The sequence below is a fragment of the Protomyctophum parallelum genome, assembly GCF_964188405.1.
Source record: "Protomyctophum parallelum genome assembly, chromosome: 23".
Taxonomy (NCBI): domain Eukaryota; kingdom Metazoa; phylum Chordata; class Actinopteri; order Myctophiformes; family Myctophidae; genus Protomyctophum; species Protomyctophum parallelum.
The window spans coordinates 22,458,169-22,485,702 of record NC_139715.1 but is presented as its reverse complement, the minus strand read 5'-3'; the positions used below and the strand labels follow the sequence as shown (position 1 = coordinate 22,485,702).

Below are 27,534 nucleotides of genomic sequence, written 5' to 3'. Positions count from 1 at the left end.
AACAAGGGACTAAATTATTTTCGCTCCTATGCCACCAAAATGTGGAACGCCCTACCAACAGTCATTAAGACATGTGAATCCCTTGACTCCTTCAAAAACTGCTATCAAAGGGAACCTACGGATGGCTGCAATTCAAAACTGGCCCCTGTAAAATCTGAATCCCCCCCCACCGCCCCACCCCTTTCCCCTCACTGTATATGTATCTTTTCCCTTTTTGCTTCCTTTATGATGAATTCCTGTTCTGTTCTTTATATAGAAGTGTCTATTTGTATGTCTCTAAATGTTTTGATGAATTGAACAAGGTGAAGCCTGTTGTAAACAATTAAGTGTAATGCTTAATTGGGTCGTCCACTCACAGTTAACAGTTTTTGTATTGAGTTTGTGCTTGAAATGTACTGTAATTCTGCAAACTGTTAATAAATATTTCAATCAATCAATCAATCAAAAGTCCACATGCAGGATACGGTTCCGTAGATCTGGATCCGTATCCGGTAGGTCTGGCGGTCCGCCCAGGCGTGACAGACAGGCGAGCAAAGCACCGACAAGATGGCCGAGAATACGGCACGAAAGTGAGAGAGAGAGAGAGAGAAACAAACACATTGACGAGCCCTACCGTCCTTTCTTCTATTGAATGTCAGATCAAGCAGGAGGTCCATGGTTCTGGTACCGGGGCCACCGGGCGGCTGAAACCCACAAACGAGGCTGATCTGGGACTCTTTCCGCGGCTGACCATTTATTGTTTGTTTTTTTGCGGATATTATGCAGACTTGTAGTGTGCACTGTGCACGGATGAGCTTCCAGCCTGCTGCTGACAACGTAACGCCGCTGCTGTTAGCGATACAGACAGACAGAAAACGCTTTCCACAAAAAGTGTCAGCAAAAGTGAGCGATCGTCTTGTTAATATTTCCTGCTGAACGCTTCTATAAATCCAGCTCCCCGGACAGGGGGGGCGGTGGGTGGGGGGGGGGGGACCTGCGGATTATTGAACCGAGCGGGTGCAGCTTGTCTGCAGGCAGGGGCACATTTTTGGATGTGCTAAGTTAGCGGCTAAGAGGCTAGCGTTGCGGCAGGACAGGCAAGGCAGGACATTTTGCCTTGTTTTTTAAAAAACACTTGGGAGGTTATTTCTGTCCACTGATGAACATTATTCCCTCCGGGTGATCGAACCACCGACACACGGTGACACGTTGTACGTTGGACACGTTAAATAGACTGACCAGTAGGGTTGTTGTTGTTATTCTAACACTGCACACACACACACACACACACACACACACACACACACACACAGCCTCCCAGTGTACACACGACCAAGGAGAAGCCGTCAATCCGTCATCATCCCCACACACATCAAGCTCCCCAGCATCACAGCATGGCACATTCTCCCGTCCAAGGCAACATACCGGGCATGCAGGTGAGTAACGTGAGTTAAGCCTCTGTGTCTTCTTGTCCACTCTGCAGAGGGCTTTGCCTTTGGTCAGTGGTCACACTGTAGTCAAAATCATGAGTTCATAGCCTACTAGATCGATCATGTCACCCTCTGAAGGAGATGGTCGGCTTTGCTATGGTTTCCAAGTACCATACCTCAGTGGTTCCCAAACTCTTTCATGTCAATGACCCCCAAATTGACACTAATCACCCCCATGGCATTTCTATCTCTGGGACCCCTAATTTATATTGTAAAATCAATGTTAATGTAACTGTGTGTACAAACGTCCATTTGGTTCCATTTGTCCACTCTCAGAGTTACAGACCCATAAGGGTCCAATTGGTTCCAAACTATAATTTAGCTCGGGACCCCCTAGAACTCCCTCAAGGACCCCTGGTGTCCCTGGACCCCACTTTGGTAACCACTGGATCATGTCACCCTCTGAAGGAGATGGTTGGCTTGATATTGGTTATTCCATGGTAGCCCTTTGCCAAGTACCACTACCATACATGATGCACGAGAATTGTCTGTACATGTGCATGGCTGCAGAATATAGTGTGTGTGTGTGTGTGTGTGTGTGTGTGTGTGTGTGTGTGTGTGTGTGTGTGTGTGTGTGTGTGTGTGTGTGTGTGTGTGTGTGTGTGTGTGTGTGTGTGTGTGTGTGTGTGTGTGTGTGTGTGTGTGTGTGTGTGTGTGTGTGTGGATGCACATCAAAGACATGTGCAGGGATCTGCATCTTTATAGGCTGCAAAGGTGCCTCCTGCCACTTAAGACGAACATGACTCATCATGCTTTTGTTTCAAGATTTAGCCCAACTAAAATCTTTGTAATCCGCTTGATGAGGCGCTGTTCTGTTAAAGTTAGCTCTGGGCCATAGCTCTAATGCCTTTGCAAATAAGCTCTAATGCAAAGGCATTTAGAGCTCTACAGTATGTGAAAGTGAACTAACATCCACCAAACACAGTGGCAAGTGAAGGCAGACGTGTGTGTGTGTGTGTGTGTGGTCTGTAGATCGCAGGGTATTTTACTTTTTACACAAAAGCAATCTTTATTGTTTTATGGAAAATTAATACCAAAAATACTTGGCATCTCATAACCTCAAAACATTTCTTTCCATCGGGAAAGCCAACGTTTTGTTGCTTAGGCACATTTTGTTTAAGCATACCAAGCTTGGATTAAAGATTCCCTTTATTATAGGATGCAGCTGTTTAATTTTTTAGCTCTCATAAATGGGCATATTGACCCTTTCCCTGTTCACAAGAGGTCATACAAGGAAGTCATTTTTTGTCAGTGCTTGCCTGCTCTTGTGTTTCCCACATAACAGCCCCTGGAGAATTTAGACATTTTCTGTGCACTTCCTGCGTTGTTCAAATAGTTTATTAATTCTATGCTCACATGCGACAGTTGGACTTTCAGTCTCAAAATTCAATTAGGCATGATGCACACTTAGATGTAATATAATCCTAGAATATCTGCATATCTGGAATTTTTAAACTTGTACTTTGATTCAGCATTCCCTTCCTTCCCAGTTCCTTAATTGATTCAATAATAAAATGGTAACGTATAAACATGTTAATAATACTAAACAAAATAATCGCAATTATAATTTGTCAAATGTGCAGCGCCTAGTTTATACCCTTGGAGAGTTGGCTTACGATGTCAGAGCAATCATCAATCTTGGATTCCTCACACAAACCCAACCCCTCTGGCAAACTACACTGCCAAAGCCTCTCCAAAAGCCAGTGACAACCTGTCAGATGTTTGTGAGTGACTACACTGTTTATAGCAGTGACAAGGAGAAAACGGATGCTACCGTGTGAAAGGCTAATTCCTGTCTGTCTCTACATATTATTTCAATTCATAGTATATTTTCTTTTGAAAGCAGATAGCAGGGAAGCCTAGAGGGAGTCATTTGCTACGGTATGTGAGAGGTGACTGCAGGACTGCAGGTTTGATCGTTGGCCAGGCAGGGTACATTTACATGGTCTGAACCACGGCATCATTACTGGGTACAAACATAGCCTATTTTTAGTGTGCAAGGACTCGTGCTAATACTGTAGCCCGCTATTGCCAGTCAAATGAAATAAACATGATTCAATACAGAAATGTAATTGGATTCAGTTAAGGTATTGTGATACATTTTGCTACTATTTGTGGCACTGATTTAAAAAAAAATCAAAACTGTGTTCCGTTCACGTGGCATCCCTGTGGCCAAAAAACATCTCACTGCATCATGAAGATCCTTTTCAAATGATAGAACAATAAGTTTATCTTTGAATTGACATGATTATCATCTCAAATGTTTACCCTCTCCACACACACAGTGTGCAGTGGCATTGGGCAAATTAACTTATCGTTCCAACAATGGTATCCTAATCCTGCTGATGTCTTGCTTCACTTCCTGACATTTGGTTTCCATCACACATTCCCCCTTTTCTCTCCCTTCCTATCCCTTTTCTCCTGTCCTTTTGTCTGTCCCCCCCCCCCCTCTGTCCCCCCCCCCCCCCCCCCCCCCCTTCCTTCCCAACCTCATCCAGAATGCCAAAGCGGATCCGGAGGAGCTGTTCACCAAGCTGGAGAGGATTGGCAAGGGCTCGTTTGGTGAGGTGTTCAAAGGCATCGACAATCGCACGCAGAAAGTGGTGGCCATCAAGATCATCGACCTGGAGGAGGCCGAGGATGAGATTGAGGACATCCAGCAGGAGATCACTGTGCTCAGCCAGTGCGACAGCCCCTTCGTCACCAAGTACTACGGATCCTACTTAAAGGTGTGGTGTCGGCAATTGCACTGTGTATCTTTCCCGATTTGTGAGAAATAGTTGATACAATGTGTTGTGAGCTTGTAGATCTGCTTTTCCCCCCCAGCTTATTAGTGCCATTATGGCTTGTTTGGGAACTTCAGGGATCGGGGATCTTTGCGGACAGCATGCAATGATCCCACCTCCGATATAATAATGGAGGCGAGAATATTCATCTAGAATATAGCTCACTTAATATTTAATGATGTCCGTTTCACATCGACGGCTCACTCTCTTCCTCATTTTCTTCCAGAGTTCAAAGTTATGGATCATTATGGAGTATTTAGGTGGAGGCTCTGCATTAGATTTGGTAAGTGAAGACATCCATTCCTCGTCCATCGTTTAGATGATACTGTCTGATTCTGGCCGTATACAGAAAGTCTGGGATATAAAAAATACATTTGAATATGAATTAGGGTTCTATTTACATACATTCTTAAGGTGTTTGATTTGTAGTTTGAAAATATCCATCCAGCTATTTTCTATATTTTTGTTTTTGGTGTGGCTGCGCCTGCTACATATTTCTTTGTTTATATCAGTATTGATTAATTATCATTGATTGGGCCTTTTTAGGGCAACCTAGTGTAATTGTCCCACTTTATTTTTTCTTTCTAGTTATTGTTAGGGTATCAATGTGCTTGGATTGAATAAATGCTTGAATTCAAGGTAGAAATCACAAGCAAGACATTTATAGCATGGCATTGACAACTTGAATGTATAGTCTTGTATCTAAAAAGGATGGATATTTAGAATTGGATGCCAATGGACGGTACATTACAACCACGAGATGACTCAGACAAAGCACCTTGAAGGTGCTTGAATTTGGCTTTTTAGAAAACCGTACACAAACCCAAATTAGCTCTTGTGTGAGGATGCGTTTCTCTGTTTCCGTTCCTGTTAAGTTGGAGCCTGGGTCGTTGGACGAGATTCAGATCGCCACCATCCTAAGAGAGATCCTCAAAGGCCTGGAATACCTGCACGGTGAGAAGAAGATCCACAGGGACATCAAAGGTAAATTACACAAATAACAATGGCTGGACATTCAGCCCATTAAGACCTGAGGACCTGATTCTACAAAATGTCTTCCAAATCCTGACAGTTTTCTGAAAAACCTATCAGTGGTGCACTGTGACTGGTGCTCAAACCTTTTCACCACAGACCCACAGACTGATCTGTATTTGGTCGCGGAACCCCATCTGAACATAATTTGTTCCAGAAGCAAATATTTGTTCCAGAAGCAAATATTTGAGCAAATATTTGAGTTAAAAAGTAAAAACATTCACTGTGAAAGTATATACTGTATATATTCAAATATTTGCACACATTTCTCCGGTAACGTCCAGTTGGAGTGGATACAGTAAGTTCTGTAGCTGTAGTCTTCTACTGTAGTGCAGACAGTAAAGGCCTATTCATAGTCCAGTTTTCGGTGAAGGGTTGACCGAAAACTACAACATGGCGTCACGTCGCGGTGGTCACTGCTGACACAACACATCTCTCTGTTATTACTGACCCTAGTTTCGGTGTTCACCTCTTCACCGAAAACTGGACTAAGGCCTTTACAGTCACCCATGTAGAGTTGACAAATACCAGACCCACATGTTCATAGAAGAACCAAAAAGGGTAACAGAATAATTTTGCTGGAATGATATTGTTCTGTTAAAAAAATCTACGACAAAAAATAATAAAAGGGATTATTTTTTTTCATAACTATATTTGACAAAAAAAATGTATAATCCGGATTATCTGTCTGGCCAGAATTTCTGTCAACACCATCTATTGTTGTCTGTTGCGTTCGAGTTGTTCTGCCTCAACAGACAGAGATGGATGATGCTTTTGACTTAATGGACATCTGGGACTACACACACACACACACATATACACCACACCCCATATCATACGATACGTTAATGGTATTGACATCCAATTATGGACTTGTACATTATATCAGGGTACTATTTCATTGGGGAATTAAGGCAAGTGCATGCTAGGGGTTAGTTGAATGCTTCTGTCGGCTGCTGTGCATTCGTCTAATGCCTCCGGTAGACAGACGAACAGCATCGACGGATGCTTTACGAGTGCTTAAAAAGAGTTCTCAGTTCTCTCTCACTTGCTCTGTGAGGATTCCGGAGCTGCACGCTAGAGAGAGATTTGTTCCCAATTTAGACAAAGGGCTAAAAGCTAAAAAAGCAGACACTGCTTTTACCATATGATAGTGCAAAATATGGGGATTTTATTAAAGGGACATTTCAACACTGGAAGAAACTGCAGTCACTGAATGTTAACACGATTTGTAGTAGATAACAGTAGCACAATTTGAAATGTGTACCCTATGGCCAGAAAAATAATGAAGTCTGTGTGTTTGACTGAATAGCTGAATTCCTACAATGACCATAATGCTTTCCTTGTGGAGAGGGGGGAGGCTGCGTGGAGGTGTGTCCAGTGTTTCTTGTGTCCTAAACATCAATAAAATAAGACCTGGTTGCAAAAGGGGTGAAGTGGCCCTTTAAAGGATAGTCGTTTACTAATGGTGACAATGACAAATCGACACCATTAACTTTTTTTTTTTATTGCCCGGGATTATACGATCATGTTTCAAGCTTCACTGCCTATGTTTACAGTTGCCTTTGAACAGCCACTGCGCCGACCGCGGAGTTGCTTGTCATGAAAATTCACTTTAAAACACATGTCATAGTGTTGAAAAATATTCCAAAGTGGCGATCACAACAACAGAGTGGACGAGGGAGCGCATCGCTCCGCTCCACCCCCTCCATTGTAATGAATAGGGACTCAATTTTTATTTGAACAATTTCCCTTAATAGCGTAGCAATGATGACCTTCAATTGAGCATTTCTGTGATTTTGTATGTTTGAATCAAAATCGGCTAGGAAGAATAATTGACTTCCCATGTCTGTCTGTGTGTCTCTTCAGCGGCCAACGTGCTGCTGTCGGAGCAGGGCGAGGTGAAGCTGGCGGACTTCGGAGTGGCCGGACAGCTGACCGACACCCAGATCAAACGCAACACCTTCGTTGGAACGCCTTTCTGGATGGCTCCTGAGGTCATCAAGCAGTCCGCCTACGATTCTAAGGTGCGGACAAAGGTCGAAGGGCGGACGATGGACTTAAAACAGTGTTTCCCAAAGTGGGGTCTGGGGACCCCCAGGGGTCCTTGAGGGAGTTCCAGGGGGTCCCCAGCTAAATGATAGTTAGGAACCAAATGGAGCCTTTTGGGTCTGTAACTCAGAAGTCACAAGTCCATCTGGTTCCATTTGTATCAATCTGAGTTAAATTAACGTTGATTTTATAATATACATTGGGGTCCCAGAGATAGAAATGGGGGACCGTAGCCTAATTCAGGTCAAACCGGGGGTCCTTGAAATGAAAATGGTTGAGAATCACTGCTAGAGTTGTGAAAATCTTCTCTTATGGGAGGTCCTTGGCATACATTTTCAAATGGGTCCGCGGGCTAATGAGTGTCAATTTGGGGGTCCTTGACATGAATACGTTTGGGAACCACTGACTTAAAGCATAGTACTTGCTGTGTTTGTATAAGAGTATCCAACATATGTGGCAATATTATAACAATATTATTATGTGACTAGACAATAGTATAGACATCGTCTGGGATTTATATATTGTAACCGTGTGATAAATGATATGTTTTAGCCAAATGCAGCCCGTGGGGCCGCCAGTTGAATACCACTGTTGTAGATCGTCAATTGTTTTAAATCATTTGAAAAATGCAATTATCGTCACAATACGATATTATCGTCACAACATCGATACGTTTGGTCAAAAATATTGTAATATTAGATTTTGTATCTACAGTCCTGTCTGTGTGCACCCGCTTCAACCCATAATCACCACCAGTAGGTTACTCATCATACCATGCAATGGAGCCAGTAGGGGTAGGCTCTACTGGAGCCTACTGGCTGTGATTAGGAAACACGGAAGTTGTTGTCAAGGAAACGGCCTACAGTGTGACGTCAGGCCATGTATGGCGAGCAGAGCACTAGACTCAGCAGAGACTCTGAAGAGTCAGAAGATGAATAAGAAGGAGGTAATATCCAACTCCCTCCCCCAACGCCTAAGGCAAGATACAGATCCTCTAAACTAAAAGACCTCCTCAAGGAGCCTCTTACACAGCCCACTGACGGCTCCCTGCCAATACAGGAAATGAAGTGAAATTACTGCCGTCGAAGCAAAAACATTGTGACTGACTTAGGTGGCCGGTTAAGACTGAGATAGTTAGGGTAAGTGGACTTATATGGCCGGTTAAGACTGAGTTTAGGGTTAAGGTTAGAGTTAGTAATAGTCGGACAACGCGGCCAACATCACGTCGGACAATGGCTGACAACAACGTCTCCGCTCCAGTAGAGCCTACTTGCTCCATTAAATGAGCTTGATAAGTAACCTACTGGTTGATTAAAATCAAATCCGCTACTGTGTGTTTGTTCCCATGTCGCCCAGGCTGACATCTGGTCACTGGGCATCACAGCCATTGAGCTGGCTAAAGGCGAGCCTCCCCACTCAGAGCTCCACCCCATGAAGGTGCTGTTCCTCATCCCAAAGAACAACCCTCCCACGCTGGAGGGGAACTACTGCAAACCCCTCAAAGAGTTCATAGAAGCATGCCTCAACAAAGAGCCCAGTTTTGTAAGTGTTTTATTAAGCCCATGTTGTTTGTTTATTTAATCGCATGGACCCTATTGTCTATTCTGGGTGGCGAATGTCTCTGTGCATGTCTCGTCTGCATTACTCTATGCTCCTCTCTTGATGTGTGCGGTTCTGTTTACCAGAGTCTCACTATATTCTGCTGTTTACTTCCTGCTTGCGCATAGTAGTGTGTGCAAAGTTGACGGTCAAGACGATTCGAGAAATGCCACCACGGAAGCCTTTCCCCTCGATCATCTTGGCTGTCAACTCTGCGCGCGCTATGCGCAAGCAGGAAAAAAGCAGCAGTAGCCGACAACAATATTCTCAAGCCTGGGATTAAACAACACGTTTACAAAATTGTCAATTGTTTTGAGGTCCGCTAGCCCCTCCTATATACATATGCCCCCACACGTCTCATATTTGCCATTGACAATGAAAGGAGAAATGAGGTGCCTCAAATATGACATTCAATGAAATGCCATTGACAATGAAGGGAATATTTACGTCTGTAGACGAGCAAGTCCCATAAATTCAGTTGTTCATGAGATGATGAGTATGTATGATCATTGGGGCTTTGATGCAGCTGCAGAAACCAAGGAATGCAGCCAATGCACAGTTGCGCTCTCCTGACAACTGATACGCAGCAACAAAAAAAGGAGAACTTTATGGCCACGACACATCGACTCGAGCTTGTATGTTTATTTTGGCCAAAGAGATTTACGGGAGAGCTACACCAAGTGTGTCTGTGATATGTCAATGATACCGGCTACACCAGACGGATAACGCATGCTCTAAAAATGGGATCAATTCTATATTTTTTTACGAGCGTGTGCACCCACACGCACATATATTGTCTACCAAATGGAGACAGGGGAGCGCGGGCCCACATATCTGGGCATTATTTTCATGGACTGTGCGCACACACGCACTCGGGCGTTAGTTTAGAGGTGAAAAAAGGAACAGCCACTTATAAGGCTTGAAGAGACCTGCAGTATATTATTTTGCTGATCGCTCCTGACTATCTCTCTCTCTTCTCGCTCACCCCCTCCGGTATCACTGCAGAGGCCCACTGCCAAAGAACTGCTAAAGCATAAGCTGATCGTCCGCCACGCCAAGAAGACCTCCTACCTGACGGAGTTGGTGGACAAATACAAGAGGTGGAAGGCGGAGCAGTCCAGAACTCAGAACGAGTCCAGCTCGGACGAGTCTGACTCGTAAGTAACCCCAGAGTGTACAACGGTTAGAAATGAACACTAGTTCATAATAGTGATGCATGGACTGTTTTACACCTGTGATGTGACGGTAACGATGATTCAGAGACAAAAGGGTCCTAGTCTAGACTAGGCCTAAATAAGATATTTTATACCTCGGAAAAGACGGTGGGCAGACTGGTCATTCTGTTCCCGTTTCACTCTTAATTGAGATGGACAGTTAGGAAAGCTGAGAGTTGATGCCTGAAGAAGGTCAGTAGACCGAAAGCTTGCTAAATAAATACATTGATTGTGCGCAGATCTGAGTGTGCGGAGCTTCCCTTTATTTTTTCTCATGTTCCCTTTGTGGCTCCAGCACCTCTTAAGTTTTTTCAGCGGATGAGCGGTGGTTCTTTTTACATTTTTGTAGGAAAGCTGAGAGTGAAACGGTGTAGTAGACCAAGTAGACACACAACGGGGTGGGATTACATCCGAGGAAAGTAGGGTGAATAAGACTGCTCAGACGAGTGCTGTAATCACTATGCTGACAACGGCCATCTTTATTCTCTAGTTGCTACTGGACAGTGGTGGAAAGTAGCCAATACATTGACTTAAATACTGTACAATTTTGAGGTATATGTACTTTACTTTAGTATTTTAAATTTCCAATACTTACTTATACTCCACTACATCTCTGGTCCAGATTTTATTCCACTACAATTTTTAGTTACTAGTTACTTTTTGATTATTACCAGTAAGACGCCTGAGGGCGAGAAGCGACCTCGCATCAGCCTGGGTGACAGCAGACTATGGGCTGGAGCTTTGGCATGGGGTGGGGTGGGGGGGGGGGTGGTCGGATCAACATATCCGCCTGGGTGACAGCAGACTATGGGCTGGAGCTTTGGCATAGGGTGGGGTGGGGGGGGGGGGGGGGGGGGGGGTGGTCGGATCAACATATCCGCCTGGGTGACGGCAGACTGCTGGGCGAGCGCTGGCGCTTTTTGCATGGGGGGTCAGATCAACATTATGGAATGAATTCTGTACTAGCTACATATGGAGCTTGTCTTGAGTGTACAGGGTTTGATGTACATATGGAATGTCACAACTCAGAACAGGTCGTCAGCTCCATATATGGAGATCTAAGGGTGACAAGGGCAGTGTCTTGAGTGTACAGGGTTTGATGAGGGCCCAGGTACGGCCAAGCCTTAATTTTCGGGCTTATTGAGAACGTAAATATTGATGACATCAGGGATCTCCATATATGGGCTTAATTGAGACAGCAGATCGCATTTACTATGACTTTGGGGATCGTCATCACTGTTGATGTCACGAGACCTGGGGACCATGGGCTTTCCATGTATGGGGATTAGACCTGGGGACCATGGGCTTTCCATGTATGGGGATTAGACCTGGGGACCATGGGCTTTCCCATGTATGGGGATTAGACCTGGGGACCATGGGCTTTCCCATGTATGGGGATTAGACCTGGGGACCATGGGCTTTCCCATGTATGGGGATTAGACCTGGGGACCATGGGCTTTCCCATGTATGGGGATTAGACCTGGGGACCATGGGCTTTCCCATGTATGGGGATTAGACCTGGGGACCATGGGCTTTCCATGTATGGGGATTAGACCTGGGGACCATGGGCTTTCCATGTATGGGGATTAGACCTGCGGACCATGGGCTTTCCATGTATGGGGATTAGACCTGGGGACCATGGGCTTTCCATGTATGGGGATTAGACCTGCGGACCATGGGCTTTCCCATGTATGGGGATTAGACCTGGGGACCATGGGCTTTCCATGTATGGGGATTAGACCTGGGGACCATGGGCTTTCCATGTATGGGGATTAGACCTGCGGACCATGGGCTTTCCATGTATGGGGATTAGACCTGGGGACCATGGGCTTTCCATGTATGGGGATTAGACCTGGGGACCATGGGCTTTCCCATGTATGGGGATTAGACCTGGGGACCATGGGCTTTCCATGTATGGGGATTAGACCTGGGGACCATGGGCTTTCCATGTATGGGGATTAGACCTGGGGACCATGGGCTTTCCATGTATGGGGATTAGACCTGGGGACCATGGGCTTTCCCATGTATGGGGATTAGACCTGCGGACCATGGGCTTTCCATGTATGGGGATTAGACCTGGGGACCATGGGCTTTCCAATGTATGGGGATTAGACCTGCGGACCATGGGCTTTCCCATGTATGGGGATTAGACCTGCGGACCATGGGCTTTCCCATGTATGGGGATTTTGAGTGATACACTGACAGACAGGAAATGCACGATTACAAAACGTACATTAACCCCTTCAACCCTCGGCCATTTAAAAATAGCCGATCTGCAAGCTCACAATACGTCTCAATGCGATGCATCTTGTAGATCTGCCATTTTCAAATTGGGGGGGGTGGGGGATGGGTGTTGCACCACTCAGTTCACACAGGTGTGATTTTTACTTTTCTGTACAGAAAGCACTTCAAAGCATTTTCAGGACACATTTGCTATACTGGTTCTGAAAGGTGCATCAGCAAAAACTACCCACTGCCGCTGTTAAAAGAGTGCTTAAGCATGTTAAATGCACGACTACACCACTCAGCTCGATTGGATATTTAAGCCGCCCCCATGTTTCTGTGCTACTAGGGAGCAGGACGGCCAGGCGTCGGGCGGAAACGACTTTGGCAATGACGACTGGATCTTCACCATCCGGGAGAAAGACCCCAAAAGGCTCCAGAACGGGGAGGGGCAGTCGACAGAGCAGGTGAGCTGATGAACGGGGGAGGGGCAGTCAACAGAGCCCCTTCAGGACGGGAACCCCTTTTGGGGTTCTTGTTGCTATATTGTGTACAGTATACAGCAACATAACATTTTTGAAATTATTGAACACAAATTTGAAAATGTCTGAAAACTATTTATAAGGCATATTTAGAACCGGCATCAATCCTAAATGGGTTAAAAATGTGCTCGCCCACATTGCGGTGTGGCATTTTCAAATAAAAAAACTGTTACTGTGCTCTGTCTTTCTGCAGTTAAAAGACATTCCAAAGAGACCTTACTCACAGAGCCTGACCACAGTTATCGCTCCAGCTCTGGCAGAGGTAAGCAGATTCTGTATTTCTCTGTATGAGAACCCCAACAACCTTAGATTAGGGCTGAGGTTTAGCTTCATGTATACATCGACTTGTATTGTATTGTGTACGTGACTTAACCCTAACATTCTACAAAAATGGCCCATTATCAACTGAAAAAGATGATGTCACAAATGATCTATATTATTTTCTTATCACCGCGAGTGCCCAATATACATTATCCTTTAGTCTTCATCATGTGCCCAACGTCTTTCATTGCACTTTGAGTTCTACCTGTCCTGCGTTGGTTTGCAGCTGAAGGCGAGGCAGGAGCAGGTGAATGGGAACCCCATGGCCTTGGATGAGCTGCGGGCGGCCATACTGCTGGCTGAGGAGAGCTACCCTGGCATCTCTGACTCCCTGGTGGCACACATGGTCCACAGGCTCCAAAGGTACCACTTCTAGATTAAAACCCAAGGTCCCACGGTCATGAAATTCCTGGAAATATTTTGAAATTAGAAAAAAAACATTATCAAGAGTCCTGGCAAAATAGTTGTTTTTGATTTTGTTTCCAAAAAGGTGTATAACATTACAGGAAATGTGTAACATAAGTCGTTACTCGCCAAGCGAGCAGCGTGATTGCATCCTAATGTATACCGGACGTGACAAAAAGAACAGATCTACAAGCTCACAACGTGCTGCAGCATGTTCCTATGCCCTAAGATATGTGATGTAGCTAAACATTTGGCACAAAATGTGGAATCTAATTATTGCATTCTATATTCTATGCTTTATTGTTGCTCCACTACCCAGGGCTCGACAGTGCGACTAGGTAGTCGCATTTGCTACTAAAAATAGCACCGTGCGAGTTGTAGAATTCAATTTGTAGCACTGGTGCGACTACAGAATTTGACCGTTCAATTGTGATAAAGACAAGGCTCCGATACCTCAAGTGCACGTTCTATTAGTTTCAGTTCTATACCTACATTTATATTTGTAGTACGGTGGTGTCATTCGCCAAAAAGAGCAGATCTACAAGCTAACAACTTGAAGATCTGTTCCCCTTGCTTCAACGGGTGTTTATTTCTCTTAAGAAGCACCATTCGAACACCGTGAAAACTATAAAAATAGGAAATAAATACTATTACAATCATAACATTTCATAGTTTCACATAATAAAATCTGTGCATTAAATTAATCACTTCAGTAGTATAAACAATAAAATGGTTTAAGTTATGGGCAATTATAATCAATGCAGTGATACACTAACTCAATTAATTATAATGTAAGACAAATGCAAAGCAAAATGCACCAAATCAAAGACAACGAACAAACAAACACTCCTGTACCTCGCTCCGCTTATCGAGGGCGCTAAGGTCTGGAAAGGCCACCTTGAACTTCATACAAAGTCACAGCAAGCAGGTACTTGGTCACCAAACGATCACACTCTGTGACGGGCACTGTGGATAATACAAGCGGTTCAGTCCACTGAAGCTTCAAAACATGATAGTTCAAGATGACAATCGATCATAAATCAACAGTGTACAAGGATGAACATTGCAAACTTCTCATACCGTGTCTCTGCTGCTACAAACACTGCATGTCTCTCACTGTGTCACTCTGGCTGAGTGTGTCTGAGGTGAGTGAAGCCAACAGGCTTCAGCTATATATGCACCCTAACCGGAAGTTTCACAATAAAAGTACCCTAAACATACATGAAATGTCAAAATAAGACAACACAAATAAACAAAGAAAAAAGACGGGACTGAAGTTAAAAGAACCAAGTGACACCGGCACTTACACAATCCTTAGCACATCGCTTACAAAAGTGTGTGTTGCACAGCGTGTAATCACCGACCTGGCTGGATAAATATCAGTGGTCCATCCATTGTTTGACCTGCTTAACGAGCAACGGTAGGCAGCCGAGGGGTGATTTCATCCAACACAAACGACTATCAATCATCAGCATAAAAATTGGTTATATAGATCAATAGCTATTATAGCAGGGTGAATCATTTTACTGTTGCACTGAACTGTCCTTTCTTTTCTCATTTGACAGTTTCTCCACAAGCAGGACAACTTCCTCCTCATCTCCCTAATGATTGGCTCTTGGCCCCCCCCACGACACCAGCCATGGTCAGTGGGCTTAACCAGACGGGGGGTCACATCATTCGACACCAGCTGAGCGCATCTGACCTCCCCTGGGCAGGGGAGGGGGCTTCGCCTAGCCTATTACACAATACACATCACTGAACAAAAAAACCCTAAAAAAAAAAAAAAAAAAAAAAAACGCTCCGTGGGACAAAAGGAGAAAAATGTGGAGAGCCCTCTTGTCAGTCATCTATTCCAGTGACGAACGCCAGGGGGCAGCAGAGTACTTTGACATGTCAGGCGTTGACTTCTGAAACAAAAACACAAAGCTCCTTCAGTGACAAGTGAGACTCGCTTAAAGAGAGAGAGAGAGCAAACCCCCGCCCATCACAACAAACACGTGGAACAGCCAAGTTGAACTCTGGGCTTTGTATTATGACTATAAGGAACCCCCTTGAACCTCACCGTGTGGAGTTTCTACATGGCATCTGCTTAGAAGAGGAGCGCAAAATCCCACCCAGTTCAGAAAAGACTCCCTCCTTCTCTCCTCCCAGTAAATGCAGGCGTCAGTCATGTCCCTATAGACTCTGAAAGCATGCTTGATGAACCCGTGGGGATCTATCTTTGTGCGAGTGCGTGCTGGACAAGCGTGGACACTGTGTGTATGTGTGCTTATGTGTGCACAACCTGTGTGTGTGTGTGTGTGTGTGTGTGTGTGTGTGTGTGTGTGCGTGTGTGCGCGCGTGCATGTGCTCTCTCTGTCTGTCTCTCGTATGTCTCCAAGAATCCCTGTTTAGGCAAATTGCAGCATTCTTAATGAAACCTCAGGTAAAGTGCTTTAAGTGGACTTTGTCCTCCGAGGCAGTGGAGGGCGCCATGCTGTACATGATTTAAGAGGTGTCATTGATGTTGGCGGCGGGGGAATGAATCACTGTGTGGAAAAATGGTCACGTGCATTTTGTAGATATTGATCATGTTTAAAAACAAAGTTTAAAAAAAGAAAAAAAATATATTTAACGATTTTAAAAGTCACTCGAACGAACAGAACTGAAAATGCCTTGCCTTTTTTTGAGCTGCACACGTTTTGTTACAGCGCATTTCATTACACTACTTGATTTTGTCCTTCCCAGTCAGAGTAAAAGTTTTGGCATTCGGTATTCTCTCTTTTTGAAGTGAATCTTCCATTTCGATCAGTCTTAAGTCATTTAAATCAATTAACTCATGTCATGTACTAGGTTACTTTGTTTAGTGGCAGAAGCTTTTAATTTAATTTGTAGTAAAAAAAAAAGAAAAGAATAGAAAAAAAGCTTACTTACATCATAGACATTTTAAGTCAGTTTTTAACTTTTGCTCAGACGTGGTCAAGGCCAAGACCGGACAACTGAGATTAGGCTACATCAGCAGTCAACTTTCCACATTTGACTGAAGACACAACTTTAATTCATTTGATAGTTATTTCTCTGTCGTTACCTGCACACTTTCAAGTGAAGGCAAGGGGGCTGTGCAAGGGGGCTGTGTAGGCAATCAAACGCTGTCACAACCATGCACTGCATTGACACAACCATGGCCAAATTCAACCATAGACCAGGTGAAGCCAAGCTCGTTTGGTGATACAAAGGGCAAAAAAACCAACCGCCATCCTCCATTTTGTCACTTCAGATGTTGCTTTTCACCACTCTTCCTCACCATTAGAAGTGCCATGTCCTCTCATGCTTACCAGATTTTCTTTTTTTTATGTATGAATCGCACCTTTTTCTTTCTAATTTCGGATCAGTTTTTTGCACTTTGAAAGTGTGTTTGAGTATTTAAAGAAACTAAAGTAAGAGGATACAAAATAAAACGGGGGGAGGGGGGGCGGGGGAGTCGCTAATAGCCATGTTTTACTATATATGTTTACTTAAAGAGTTCCAGAATTTACTACTGTGCTAATGCAGCAATAATGTTGAGGAGTTGCATCAGGGCGCACTTGTCAACACAGGGATAGAAAGAAAATAAGATATCTGATATTTTTGTAACCGCAAAGAGATAAGTACGGAAATAAGGAATGCTTTATGGATAATGGGCACCTGCCTCTGGCAAAGAAAAACTATACCTTACAGAAAACATATGCTACGGAAGAACTAGAAACACCTGTACATTTGGTCTTCTTTATCATAGCTGACAGTTTATAGTACTGTATATAATCTTTGCTTGTGTCATTTGAGAATTCCCAAGTTAAATGTAAGCTCTTGTAAGCTTTCAAAGTGACATGAGAAATAAAGACATAATGCTAACGGAGATGGTGGCCTTCGTGTCATGGATTTATGTAGTGGATTTTAATGTCATCAATGCATTGAATGGGACAAAATCACATTTAATCAGAGCATTCAATGCTGACCTACCGCAACCGTTTCCAGCGTGAAACGTTATATTGTTACGTTTGAGAAATTCAGTAGGCTGCATTCTGCGTTGATCACGGCTACTCTTTTGACAGCGGCGACGCACGTTGTCCGACATTACAAACCCTAACCTCGGTCTTAACCGCAGGCCCGGCGCCACGAGGGGGCAAAGGGGGTGTATGCAAATGTGGCGCATTGTCTTCATGTCCAATACCTGCCCCCGATTGCCCCCTCTGGCATTTCATCCTGGCGCCGGGCCTGCTTAACCGGCCACATTAAGTGTTCACATATTTCCATCGAATGTTCACATATTTTTGCCCAATGTTGCCTACCTCTGCTGTATATTGACATGTTAATTAAGACATGGCCAGAATAAGCTAAACGGAAGATCTCCTTTTTGGAAAACCAAAATTCACAAACGGGTACTGAACACAAAACTTATTACACCTAGTGCAGATGGTTCCAAAACCACAGCTAAGTTGTCAAAAATCCAACAAAGGAACAGGCCAAATTTAAGGCTGAAGTTTATCTGGCTGTGCAGGAAAGGTCTGGCAAACGGAGTTGAGGCTTGGCTTCAACTAGATTAGGGATCCTAGAGTTGTATGGTAAAAAAAAAAGAATCTTTCTATCACAAAAACATTTGTCAAGCCCCCTGTAGTAACTCAGAGGACCCCCTAGGGGTTCTCAAACATTTCCATGTCAAGGACTCCCAAATTGACACGTATTTTTTGCAGACCATCTGAAAATATTTTCTGCTAAGAACATGTTTGCATCTTTCAAGATGTATCAACATGTTTAAAAAAGAAATGGCCGATAATAAAAATAATTGTAGGCCTATTGTCTTTTTCTCAAGCAGATGTCCTCCTAGCCCTCCAAGCAGAACCCAAATGCTACTGAAGTTTCTGACATTTGTTCGACCCAGTGCATTGGGTCCTGTTCCACGTCGTCCATGCCACCTGATTAAAACATTTACTGGCTTATGTTTACATGTTTACCGCCTCCCCGCGCTCTTTGACGATATTCTTCAGTATGAGGCTTTCTGAATATGTAAAGTATAAGTACCCATACATGCCGCTGCGAATATCTCCTGTGGCGCGGAAGCCGTTAAGTATTTTTAATATATGTTTGCCCGATTTGGAAGCTTGGATTCTTCTTTTCCTTCCTTGTTTATTGACACCTCATTGTACCGCCTATCTGGCTAGCTAGTGGCGCTATAGCTATGACACAGCAGATCAGAGGCAGGGACGTAGCCTCACAAGCCAACCGCACACCGGGAGGCGGTACAATAAACGGTAAACAAACAAGAAGAAATAAAGCGACCAAATCGGTCAAACAAAGATTAAAAATACTTAACGGCTTCCGCGCCACAGGAGATATTCGCAGCTGGATGTATAGCTACTTAAAGTTACCGAATTCAGAATAACTCAAGGAAAATAATGGCGTCACATGCCGCGGGTCCTATTTTAGAGAGAATCTCCACTTCCGCATATAGGAATTTCCATACGAAAATACAGTAGTGAGCAGGGACCCAACGTAAAACTCAACAATATATCAGAAAAGTTTTACGTAGGGTCCCGAAAGGGGCTAATGTCCTCCTTGTGTCAGTTATCAGCTTCTATCCAGAATAATGTCTTTTATAGTTGAGAAATAAAACACCACATTTGATTGTCAGAAAGAAGCTGTGAACCTCTGGCCTCAGCTCTCAGATCTAATCCTCATTTGAGAGAATTAAACTTGACCTTCAATGTCTTGCCGTTGTCTGGACTGGATAACTTCTCTGGACTGGAAACGCTCTCTGGACTTGGTCCGTCCGTCCGTCCGTCTGTCTGTGTCCCTTTTATGCCCATACATGGAGTTACAAATATCAGAACTACATGTGATGTCATGACATAACGGTTACAATAATAACAAGTAAAAACCAATTATAGCAAAAATGAGGGAGGTGGTGGGTCAGTTCAGAATAATAATCACTACAGAAATCAGTAAATACGTTTAACTGTGATTTAATAAACTCAAAACAAAATAAAGTTTTCAATAACAAAATAGTCACTTAATGAAATCAAAATAAAATAAACCGCCTCAAAAGGGATGGGGGTGAAGCTCAAGTGTCCTGGCACTGTCCAAAGCTAACTTAAATGTCCAAAAAGAAATCCAAAATGGAACCCAGTCAATGTTGTGTAGTGGTAAGTCTCCTCTTACCACCCTTTAGACTGTTAAGCAAAGTCCGTCCTCGATCGAAATCCAAACAAGAAGGTCTCTTAATCCATCAGGTAGAATTCAATATTAAGGGAAACATCCCAATGGCTGTATGGCAAGACTTGGGAAATATTCCTCTTGCCTCCTCAGTAGACTGTCTGTCTCTCTACAGTCTACACCTCCACTCTGGACTGACAGAGTCAATCTCCAGGTGGCTCAAACAATGTGATTACCCCTCACTCCATCAGCCAGGTGAGCTGTGGGCGGGGCTTCCCAATCACTGCCTGTTGCCATAGCAACACATGTATCTAACTGGTTTCTCATGGCATATAGTCCAGCAGATAACTAGAAAAACTCATAGCGTGGCGGATTGGTGGAAAATAATAAAATACATGAAAATAGTGCATAGCAAACAAAAAATGCATGGAACCAATGTGACTCTAGGCACAGATGTTACAACATCCTTTATTCGTTTTTTTTTCTTCTATTCAGCCTAAAAACGGCCATAGCCATAGTGGCTGTGACCGAATTTAGGCCAAGGAGTGTTTTTTTGTGCAAAACTAATGCTTGGAATGGATTCAGAATCATGAAAACCTAGTTTCAGTTCATGTCACATGCTACTTAAAGCATGATGAAATTTGGAAAATGTTGCCTTATATTGGTTGTCTATGGTGTGGTATACAAAAATGGCCATAACTTTTTTCGCAATGTTTCCGGCAGAGAAGGCCTCTCATTCTGTGGATCTTAATGACCAAGTGAATAGAAATAAATCACACCCGTGTGAAGTGAGGGTCGCTAATAATAACATTAGGTGATGTAATGGCATGAAATGGCCAATAACAATAAAGAGACAATATTATGATGTAATGAGGGACAATATACCTTAAGCCCTTATTCTGTGAGCCTATACTTGTAGAGCCTATTCTGTGAGCCTACTTGTATGGAAGGCCAAAGACTAACATACATTTCAGTGAGAACAGCCGTTTTGACCGGAAATCAACCGATAATTCCCAGTAGGTTACTTATTACGCCGATCTTATCTAGCCGATCGGCTCGTCTGGAGCCTACGGGCTGCGATTGGCGTTAATCAGACCAGTGTGTGTCCAGTGGAAACCTCGTATGAATCTGATCTAAGGTCAGAATGGGTTAATGACACGTTAACCGATCTTATCGGTCTAGTCAGATCTATACTGGACATGCTGGGAGCCTACTGAAAATGACAAGCCTCCTCATACCCTCCCCTAAACTTAACCGCAAGCATGTCGCAGCGCGGTCCTAATATTAACGCATGTTCGCCAACCTTAATCCTGTCAGGGTTTTTTTTTTCAGTCTGCAGAGCATGCCCATACTCGTCGAAAACAATCATACTGATCCTAAGTGATCACTGCGGTCTTGTCTATTGATAGTCGAATCGGGTCGTGAGAAAAGCTTCACGCTACAAGGGAGCTTTATTAATTTGCCAATGGCACATCTTCAATATTTGCATATTAAGTAAAGTTCTTTATTTTATTGTTTGACATTGAGGCATTTGATTTTTAAGATTGTTGTAAGATACATACATACATACCCAGCCGATCGCAATACTGGCACACTATGCTTGCACAAGTAATCACTGCATCAGTAAATGTCACAATCATCATTTTTTAATCGTTTCATAACATACAACAGAAGTACAATATATAAATATAAATACTGTAGTTATTGTTATTATAATTATTATTTGTGTGTTGCACATTTATCTCAAAGTCGCACCGGGGCTGCCGTCCGTCATGTAGTCACCTTCTGGCTCAAAGATGTCAACACAAGCCAGTTCGTATGCAGTACAAAAATAAAATAAAAATAAATAAATAAATCCTCCGTGACAGTTTATCAAAATGGTTACATTTGAACACTATGAGTGTTAAAGGTTTCATGACATTGTGGTTGTACAAAACATAAAATGTCTTTATCATGGTCCAAACATGTAGGCTATTATAAGGTTGGAGAATGCACTCCAGTGAGCCATTGGCACTTTGGCAGGTTTTAATTGAAGACTCCACTCCAGTGAACAATGGCAGGTTTGAACTGAAGAATCCACTCCAGTGAGCCATTGCATGTTTTTATTCTCTCTGTTCTGAGGCCTTTTCAGCTCAGAAAACACCAGACCACAGAAAATCTAAATGTTCAAAGTTCTGTTTTTTCAGGTGTAATTGAGGTCAGGAAAAATAAATACAAAACATAAATCACACCTGTGTGAAGTGAGGGCCGAGGGTGCTCTTATCATCATACATCATCTCATTCTGGACAATCACAATCCTCGACAATCACAATCCTGCGTCCTCACTTTTCCGTCTTTACTTTTCTGCCCTCACTTTTATCTTCAATATGTATACTTTGCTCAACCAATCAAATCATCGCTATGGGGTGATCAGCCAATCACAAGCCAATGTTTGTGTTAAACCCAGAAAGCTGGGCATAGGAGGGGCTAGCGCCCCTCAAAAAACTAAAATCTAAATTGATGTCATGAAACCTTTAGAGCAATTCCTTCTACCAGAACAACTATGAATCTATTCCTTCTACCAGAAGAATGACATGAATCCATTCCTTCTACCAGAACAATGACTCCACGAATAATTCCATTCGTCGACAAATATTCATGACAATAAACCTTTCATTCACAGCAGCGATATGTAAGGGGCAATGGATGGGGGGTGGCTCATTATTGAGAAATAAACCCTGATGCCATAGCGTAGGGTCCGATCACCCTGAATGGGTGCAACGTGGTACAAATTAACTAAGGCCCTGTTCCATTTAGTGTACGTGGTTCTCAAACCGTTTAATTTCAAGGACCCCTATAACACTTGAGAGTGTACTAATGGATCCAAATGGACACTTGCGGGTCCATTTGTACACTCAGTTACACACCCATACAGGGCCATTTGGTGTAGCAGAGTTTCCAGTGAGCCAACATACACAATAGCAGCACCCTGACTCTGTTTGACCAGAATGGAACAGAGCTTTCATTAATATCATTAACACTGACTGTTTGACCAGAATGGAACAGAGCTTTCATTAATATCATTAACACTGACTGTTTGACCAGAATGGAACAGAGCTTTCATTAGTATCATTAACACTGACTGTTTGACCAGAATGGAACAGAGATTTCATTAGTATCATTAACACTGACTGTTTGACCAGAATGGAACAGAGCTTTCATTAATATCATTAACACTGACTGTTTGACCAGAATGGAACAGAGCTTTCATTAGTATCATTAACACTGACTGTTTGACCAGAATGGAACAGAGCTTTCATTAGTATCATTAACACTGACTGTTTGACCAGAATGGAACAGAGCTTTCATTAGTATCATTAACACTGACTGTTTGGCCCAGGCCGTAGCGTAACGGTCTGGGCACCGGACTGGTGATCCAGTCGCGGTGTGCCGCGGGTTCGACTCCCTGACCCGACACGGCCTTTACCGCATGTCATCCCCCCATCTCTCTCCCGTTTCCTGTCAGCCTACTTTCTATCCCTTAAAAAATCAATAAAAGGCGTAAGCCGCAAAAAAATATCTTAAAAAAAAAACAAAAAAAAAAAAACACTGACTGTTTGACCAGAATGGAACAGAGCTTTCATTAATATCATTAACACTGACTGTTTGACCAGAATGGAACAGAGCTTTCATTAGTATCATTAACACTGACTGTTTGACCAGAATGGAACAGAGCTTTCATTAGTATCATTAACACTGACTGTTTGACCAGAATGGAACAGAGCTTTCATTAGTATCATTAACACTGACTGTTTGACCAGAATGGAACAGAGTTTTCAGCAGCAAGAGTCATTCTGTGTGCATAGAGTCTATTGAGCTGAACAGAAGGTGAGCTGGCTGCAGCTTGGGTTCAGTGCTGTTTTGAACATTTTGAACCCGGGCCCAAAACCTGCACCAAGATCGGAATTCATCAGGAATTGAAAAGAGATGGCAGATGTCTGACAGCGGGGGAGAGATCCTCGTGTATAGCAGTGTACTGTGGATTACTAAACTCTCTTATCTCCATATTTGAACCTTTTGTGTTTTTTCCCGTAAATGAACGCCCTATTTGATCACACTACAGCGTCACACAAATGCATCAAAAGTAGCAGATCCGCAAGCTTGAAACGTGGCGCGAAGAGAGCTTGTAGATCTGCCAATTTGGAATTTGAATCCTGAAAAGTAACAGTTTTGGACATATGAGGTTTCCGCCCGACAGAGACGACATGCAGGAATATTAAAACTCAACCAGTACCAGTAAAACACGATAGTCATAATTTGTGAACAGATCTAACGGACTATTGGCAGCAAACGCTAAACTTAAAACAGTGATACTAATAGATAAATTAGCTCATGAGCTCAAATGTGTACAAGTTGTTTTTTCCCTTCTGTTTATTTATTTCAAAGCTGTGCACCTCCCAGCAAGAAACAATCATCCGTTTCCAGTTAAAAAGAGGTAGTAGTTCACCCCAAAAAATGACTTCGCCTTCGCAGGCTTCGCCTTCGCATTCCTGAGCCAATTATAATATATATATATATATATATATAGTCCATTGCATGTTCTGATATTAAAGGAGCACAATGGTATTGTTAACATACGTTTTTGGGGGTGTGAACTACTCTGATTTTTATTCCCCCTAAAACGTGATCATCAGGTACTATGATTATACTAGGAGGAAGATAAGTGATCACAGAAAGTGTTAAAATGATGTTTTTGTGGCCACACCCACCAGTTGATTGTTTAGCACCACCCACCTGAACCTAAGCCTAACTTAATTGTTGTATGATAATGGGGGAGGGGTTAGGTAGGGTTACGATTTCTCTAAATTGGTGTATTTTCGACTATTTTTGACTCAAAGGCTTTCAGCTTTCAGGAAGAAACCAAAAAGAGTAATGTTAGACACATTGACACATTCAAAACAGAAAAGTAAAAATCACGGCACTCCATTTTTAAGCTTTAAAAAGCTAAACTGTAACCGATAACCGAAAAATGTAGCTGAACATGATTTGACCAGGGTATTATAAGTAACCAAAACAAAACAAAAAATACAGACTTGGCATACAAAAGACAAGTTTCAACTTTCCGGTGATGCACGGCTTGCATAATACTCTGTCGTTTAGTTATGTACACAGTTATTGTTCTTATTCAGTTAACAAAAGACAAACAGTGCACGCAGAAGAAGTGAAACCACAGATCGGTGCGGTTCAGAAGTGGTACACAGTCAAATTTTCGGTGGTAATTTATAACTCTTAGAGTGTACAAATGGAACCAAAAGGACCCGTTAAGGGTCCATTTGGTTCCATATGTACACTCTCAGAGTTACATCTGCAACCCGGAACTAATTTGAATTTCAAAAGTAATATGTAATATTATGTGTGTAAAAAGACCAACTCACTTTCTGTAACAGTAATCACTGTGTGTCGATTGCATTATGGAAGACTAAAGTCAGGTGAACCAAACAACAGTGTCGTTGGTTTCAGTCCTGGGTTTTAACTGTTGGTCCGTAACAGAGGTTCTCAACCTTTTCAGGCTTCGACTGAGGCATTTAAAACACACTCCATCCCAGCCCTCTAGGGGAGATCGTGGCACCAGTGCCAGAGAAATGCGTGAAAAACCAACGAGTCCTCTGACCAACCAAGGTTAATTAAATAAGGTTAGGAAGCAAAGAGTCAAAGACCATACGGTGGACTCCATGTTGCTCCCTGGAAGGAAAGAAACATGCGCAATTGAGGCCAAGGAAGCTGAACGCGGAAGTGTTCAGCCCATTGCGCATGTTCCTTTCCTTCCAGGGAGCAACATAGAGTCCACCGTACGTCTTCGCTTCCTAACCTTATTTAATTAACCAAATAACCCAACCAAATAATCGAAAATATTTTTCCGCCAGGATTAATTAATCTATTTATCGCTCATTGCCAAGGTTTTTCCCCTTTGAACCCTTATTTTGAAGAGCCAAATATCTGTAACCGGATATTACGATGACGTAATGCTGTGTGTGGTGTCTTGACCGGTTGTTGTTCTCTCGCTCGTTGCAGACAAAAATAGACTGCGAGTATCACAGCGCCTGCTGTCGGCCGTTAAAAAACCTTGTTTTCACCAGAAACGACGTTCATTGCGCCGATTTGGAGATACAGGCCATTGAAAACAGCACATAGAGTGCAAGTGCATACGCGCGCATCTTCAAAATGGCCGCTGTCCACTGTCACACTTTACACTGGGATGCTAACGGGAGACAGCTATCGATGCGATCCGATCAAAACATGGATTAAAGAATATAAAGCCTAGAAAACGTAGGCTACGCTGTTGGTGGGATGCCAGACAAAAGTTAATCTACGCTTTCTACGCTTCTGGCGGGCTCCGTGTCAATCAAATCTCGTAATCTCGTTTTGGCACAGGAGGACTAAATAGCTATATCTCGTTCTGGCACAGATTGAGTTAAGACTTAAATTGTCACGTCATCTGCCCCCCCCCCCCCCCCGATCACAGGTTGAGAACCATTAGGTCTGTAGGATGAAGCAACATTCTCCTCATCATCTCTGATTACTCACGTTTCAGCAAAAAGGTAACAAACACAAACAACGCCTCGTTTTCAGACTGACAACCATGCATTTTGTGTGTGTATGTGTGACTATACAATTGTGTCAACTTGTTTCCAGCATCCCCCGGTGGTGGTGTGTGTGTGTGTCGGGAGGACTGGCTCGTGTAACCAACATTCACAGAATTGCGTATAAACTTTTCGAGTCGAGTCAAAGTAACAAGCGAGGGTGTTTGTGCCCGGTGGCTGAACCAGGTAGCCTATTGCACTGACCGCACATTCCTTTGTGAGGACCAGGCAGGTGGTTCGAATCCGAGTCCCGGTCGGCGTCACATCTCAACGATTCTCTCTGCAACTCGGTTGGCTGTCTCCCTACAGCCCCACTATCTGAATGAAGCAGAAAATGCCAAGAACCAATCTTTAAAAAGGTTTTTGCAACGGCAAAACAATGTTCAGCATGGATGGTGTGTGTTTTTCTTCATCCTAGCGTGCTCTAGGTTGGACCTGGCAGAGTCATATACTGAATGTAAAAGAGTTCTGTCAATGACATGTCTGATGAAATAAGAAATTTGACGAAAAGCCTGCGTCTGTCAACGCTACGTGATATCTTACAAGGATACGGTATTGCGTTCTTTTCAGTAAAGCATCGCCTTAACCAATAACCATAAGAGTTCCTGGGAGACGAGAATGATGCCATATATTTCCCATGTCAGAAGTCTTGTCTGGTCCACTGGCGACAAAGAGTGACAGTAGTGAAATAATTTTCTGTTACGTCTTATAAATATATATATATATAAAAAAAAACTTGATTCAAGCTTTATTTGGCTTGTGTGATGTCGTCCCCGCCACCCCCGAGAACTTCCAGACCGTTGGTTTTTTGCTTTTTCTTCTTTGTTTTCCCTTTTTTTTGCTTCAAACATCATGTACACAGTCAGAAGCCTCGGGACAGCGAGCTGGAATCAGACTCGTACATATCGGCCTGTCGCCGTGTGTGCCAGCAGCACTGTGTATCGTGGAGTTTGGATGACAAAAGACGTGAAAAAAACAACCTTGAAGCCGACGCTGGATTGGTTTCCTCAGCTTAGATGGTAGATGTGTTTCCCTGTACAAACGTTTTGTACATTTTGGAAACGGCTAGCACTCATTTGCGCCTCTAGCTCTCTGTCCCAAC

At 43.3% G+C, this 27,534-nt stretch overlaps 1 protein-coding gene across 2 annotated transcripts; it reads left to right on the top strand.

Annotated features, from left to right (window-relative positions):
* Positions 1–971: 971 nt before the first annotated feature.
* Positions 972–16,485, top strand: LOC310854370 (serine/threonine-protein kinase 24-like). 2 transcript variants are annotated; one of them, XM_083758973.1, is made up of 11 exons: positions 972–1,424; positions 3,968–4,198; positions 4,482–4,538; positions 5,131–5,239; positions 7,157–7,314; positions 8,696–8,881; positions 9,944–10,095; positions 12,725–12,842; positions 13,111–13,179; positions 13,465–13,601; positions 15,209–16,485. In XM_083758973.1, the coding sequence occupies exons 1-11, from the start codon at positions 1,374–1,376 to the stop codon at positions 15,246–15,248; spliced, it is 1,308 nt and encodes a 435-aa protein (XP_083615099.1). In that variant the 5' UTR covers positions 972–1,373; the 3' UTR covers positions 15,249–16,485. The 2 variants fall into 2 exon arrangements, with proteins under 2 accessions (XP_083615099.1, XP_083615100.1); XM_083758974.1 differs by having other exon boundaries at positions 975–1,415.
* The last annotated feature ends 11,049 nt before the right edge of the window (positions 16,486–27,534 follow it).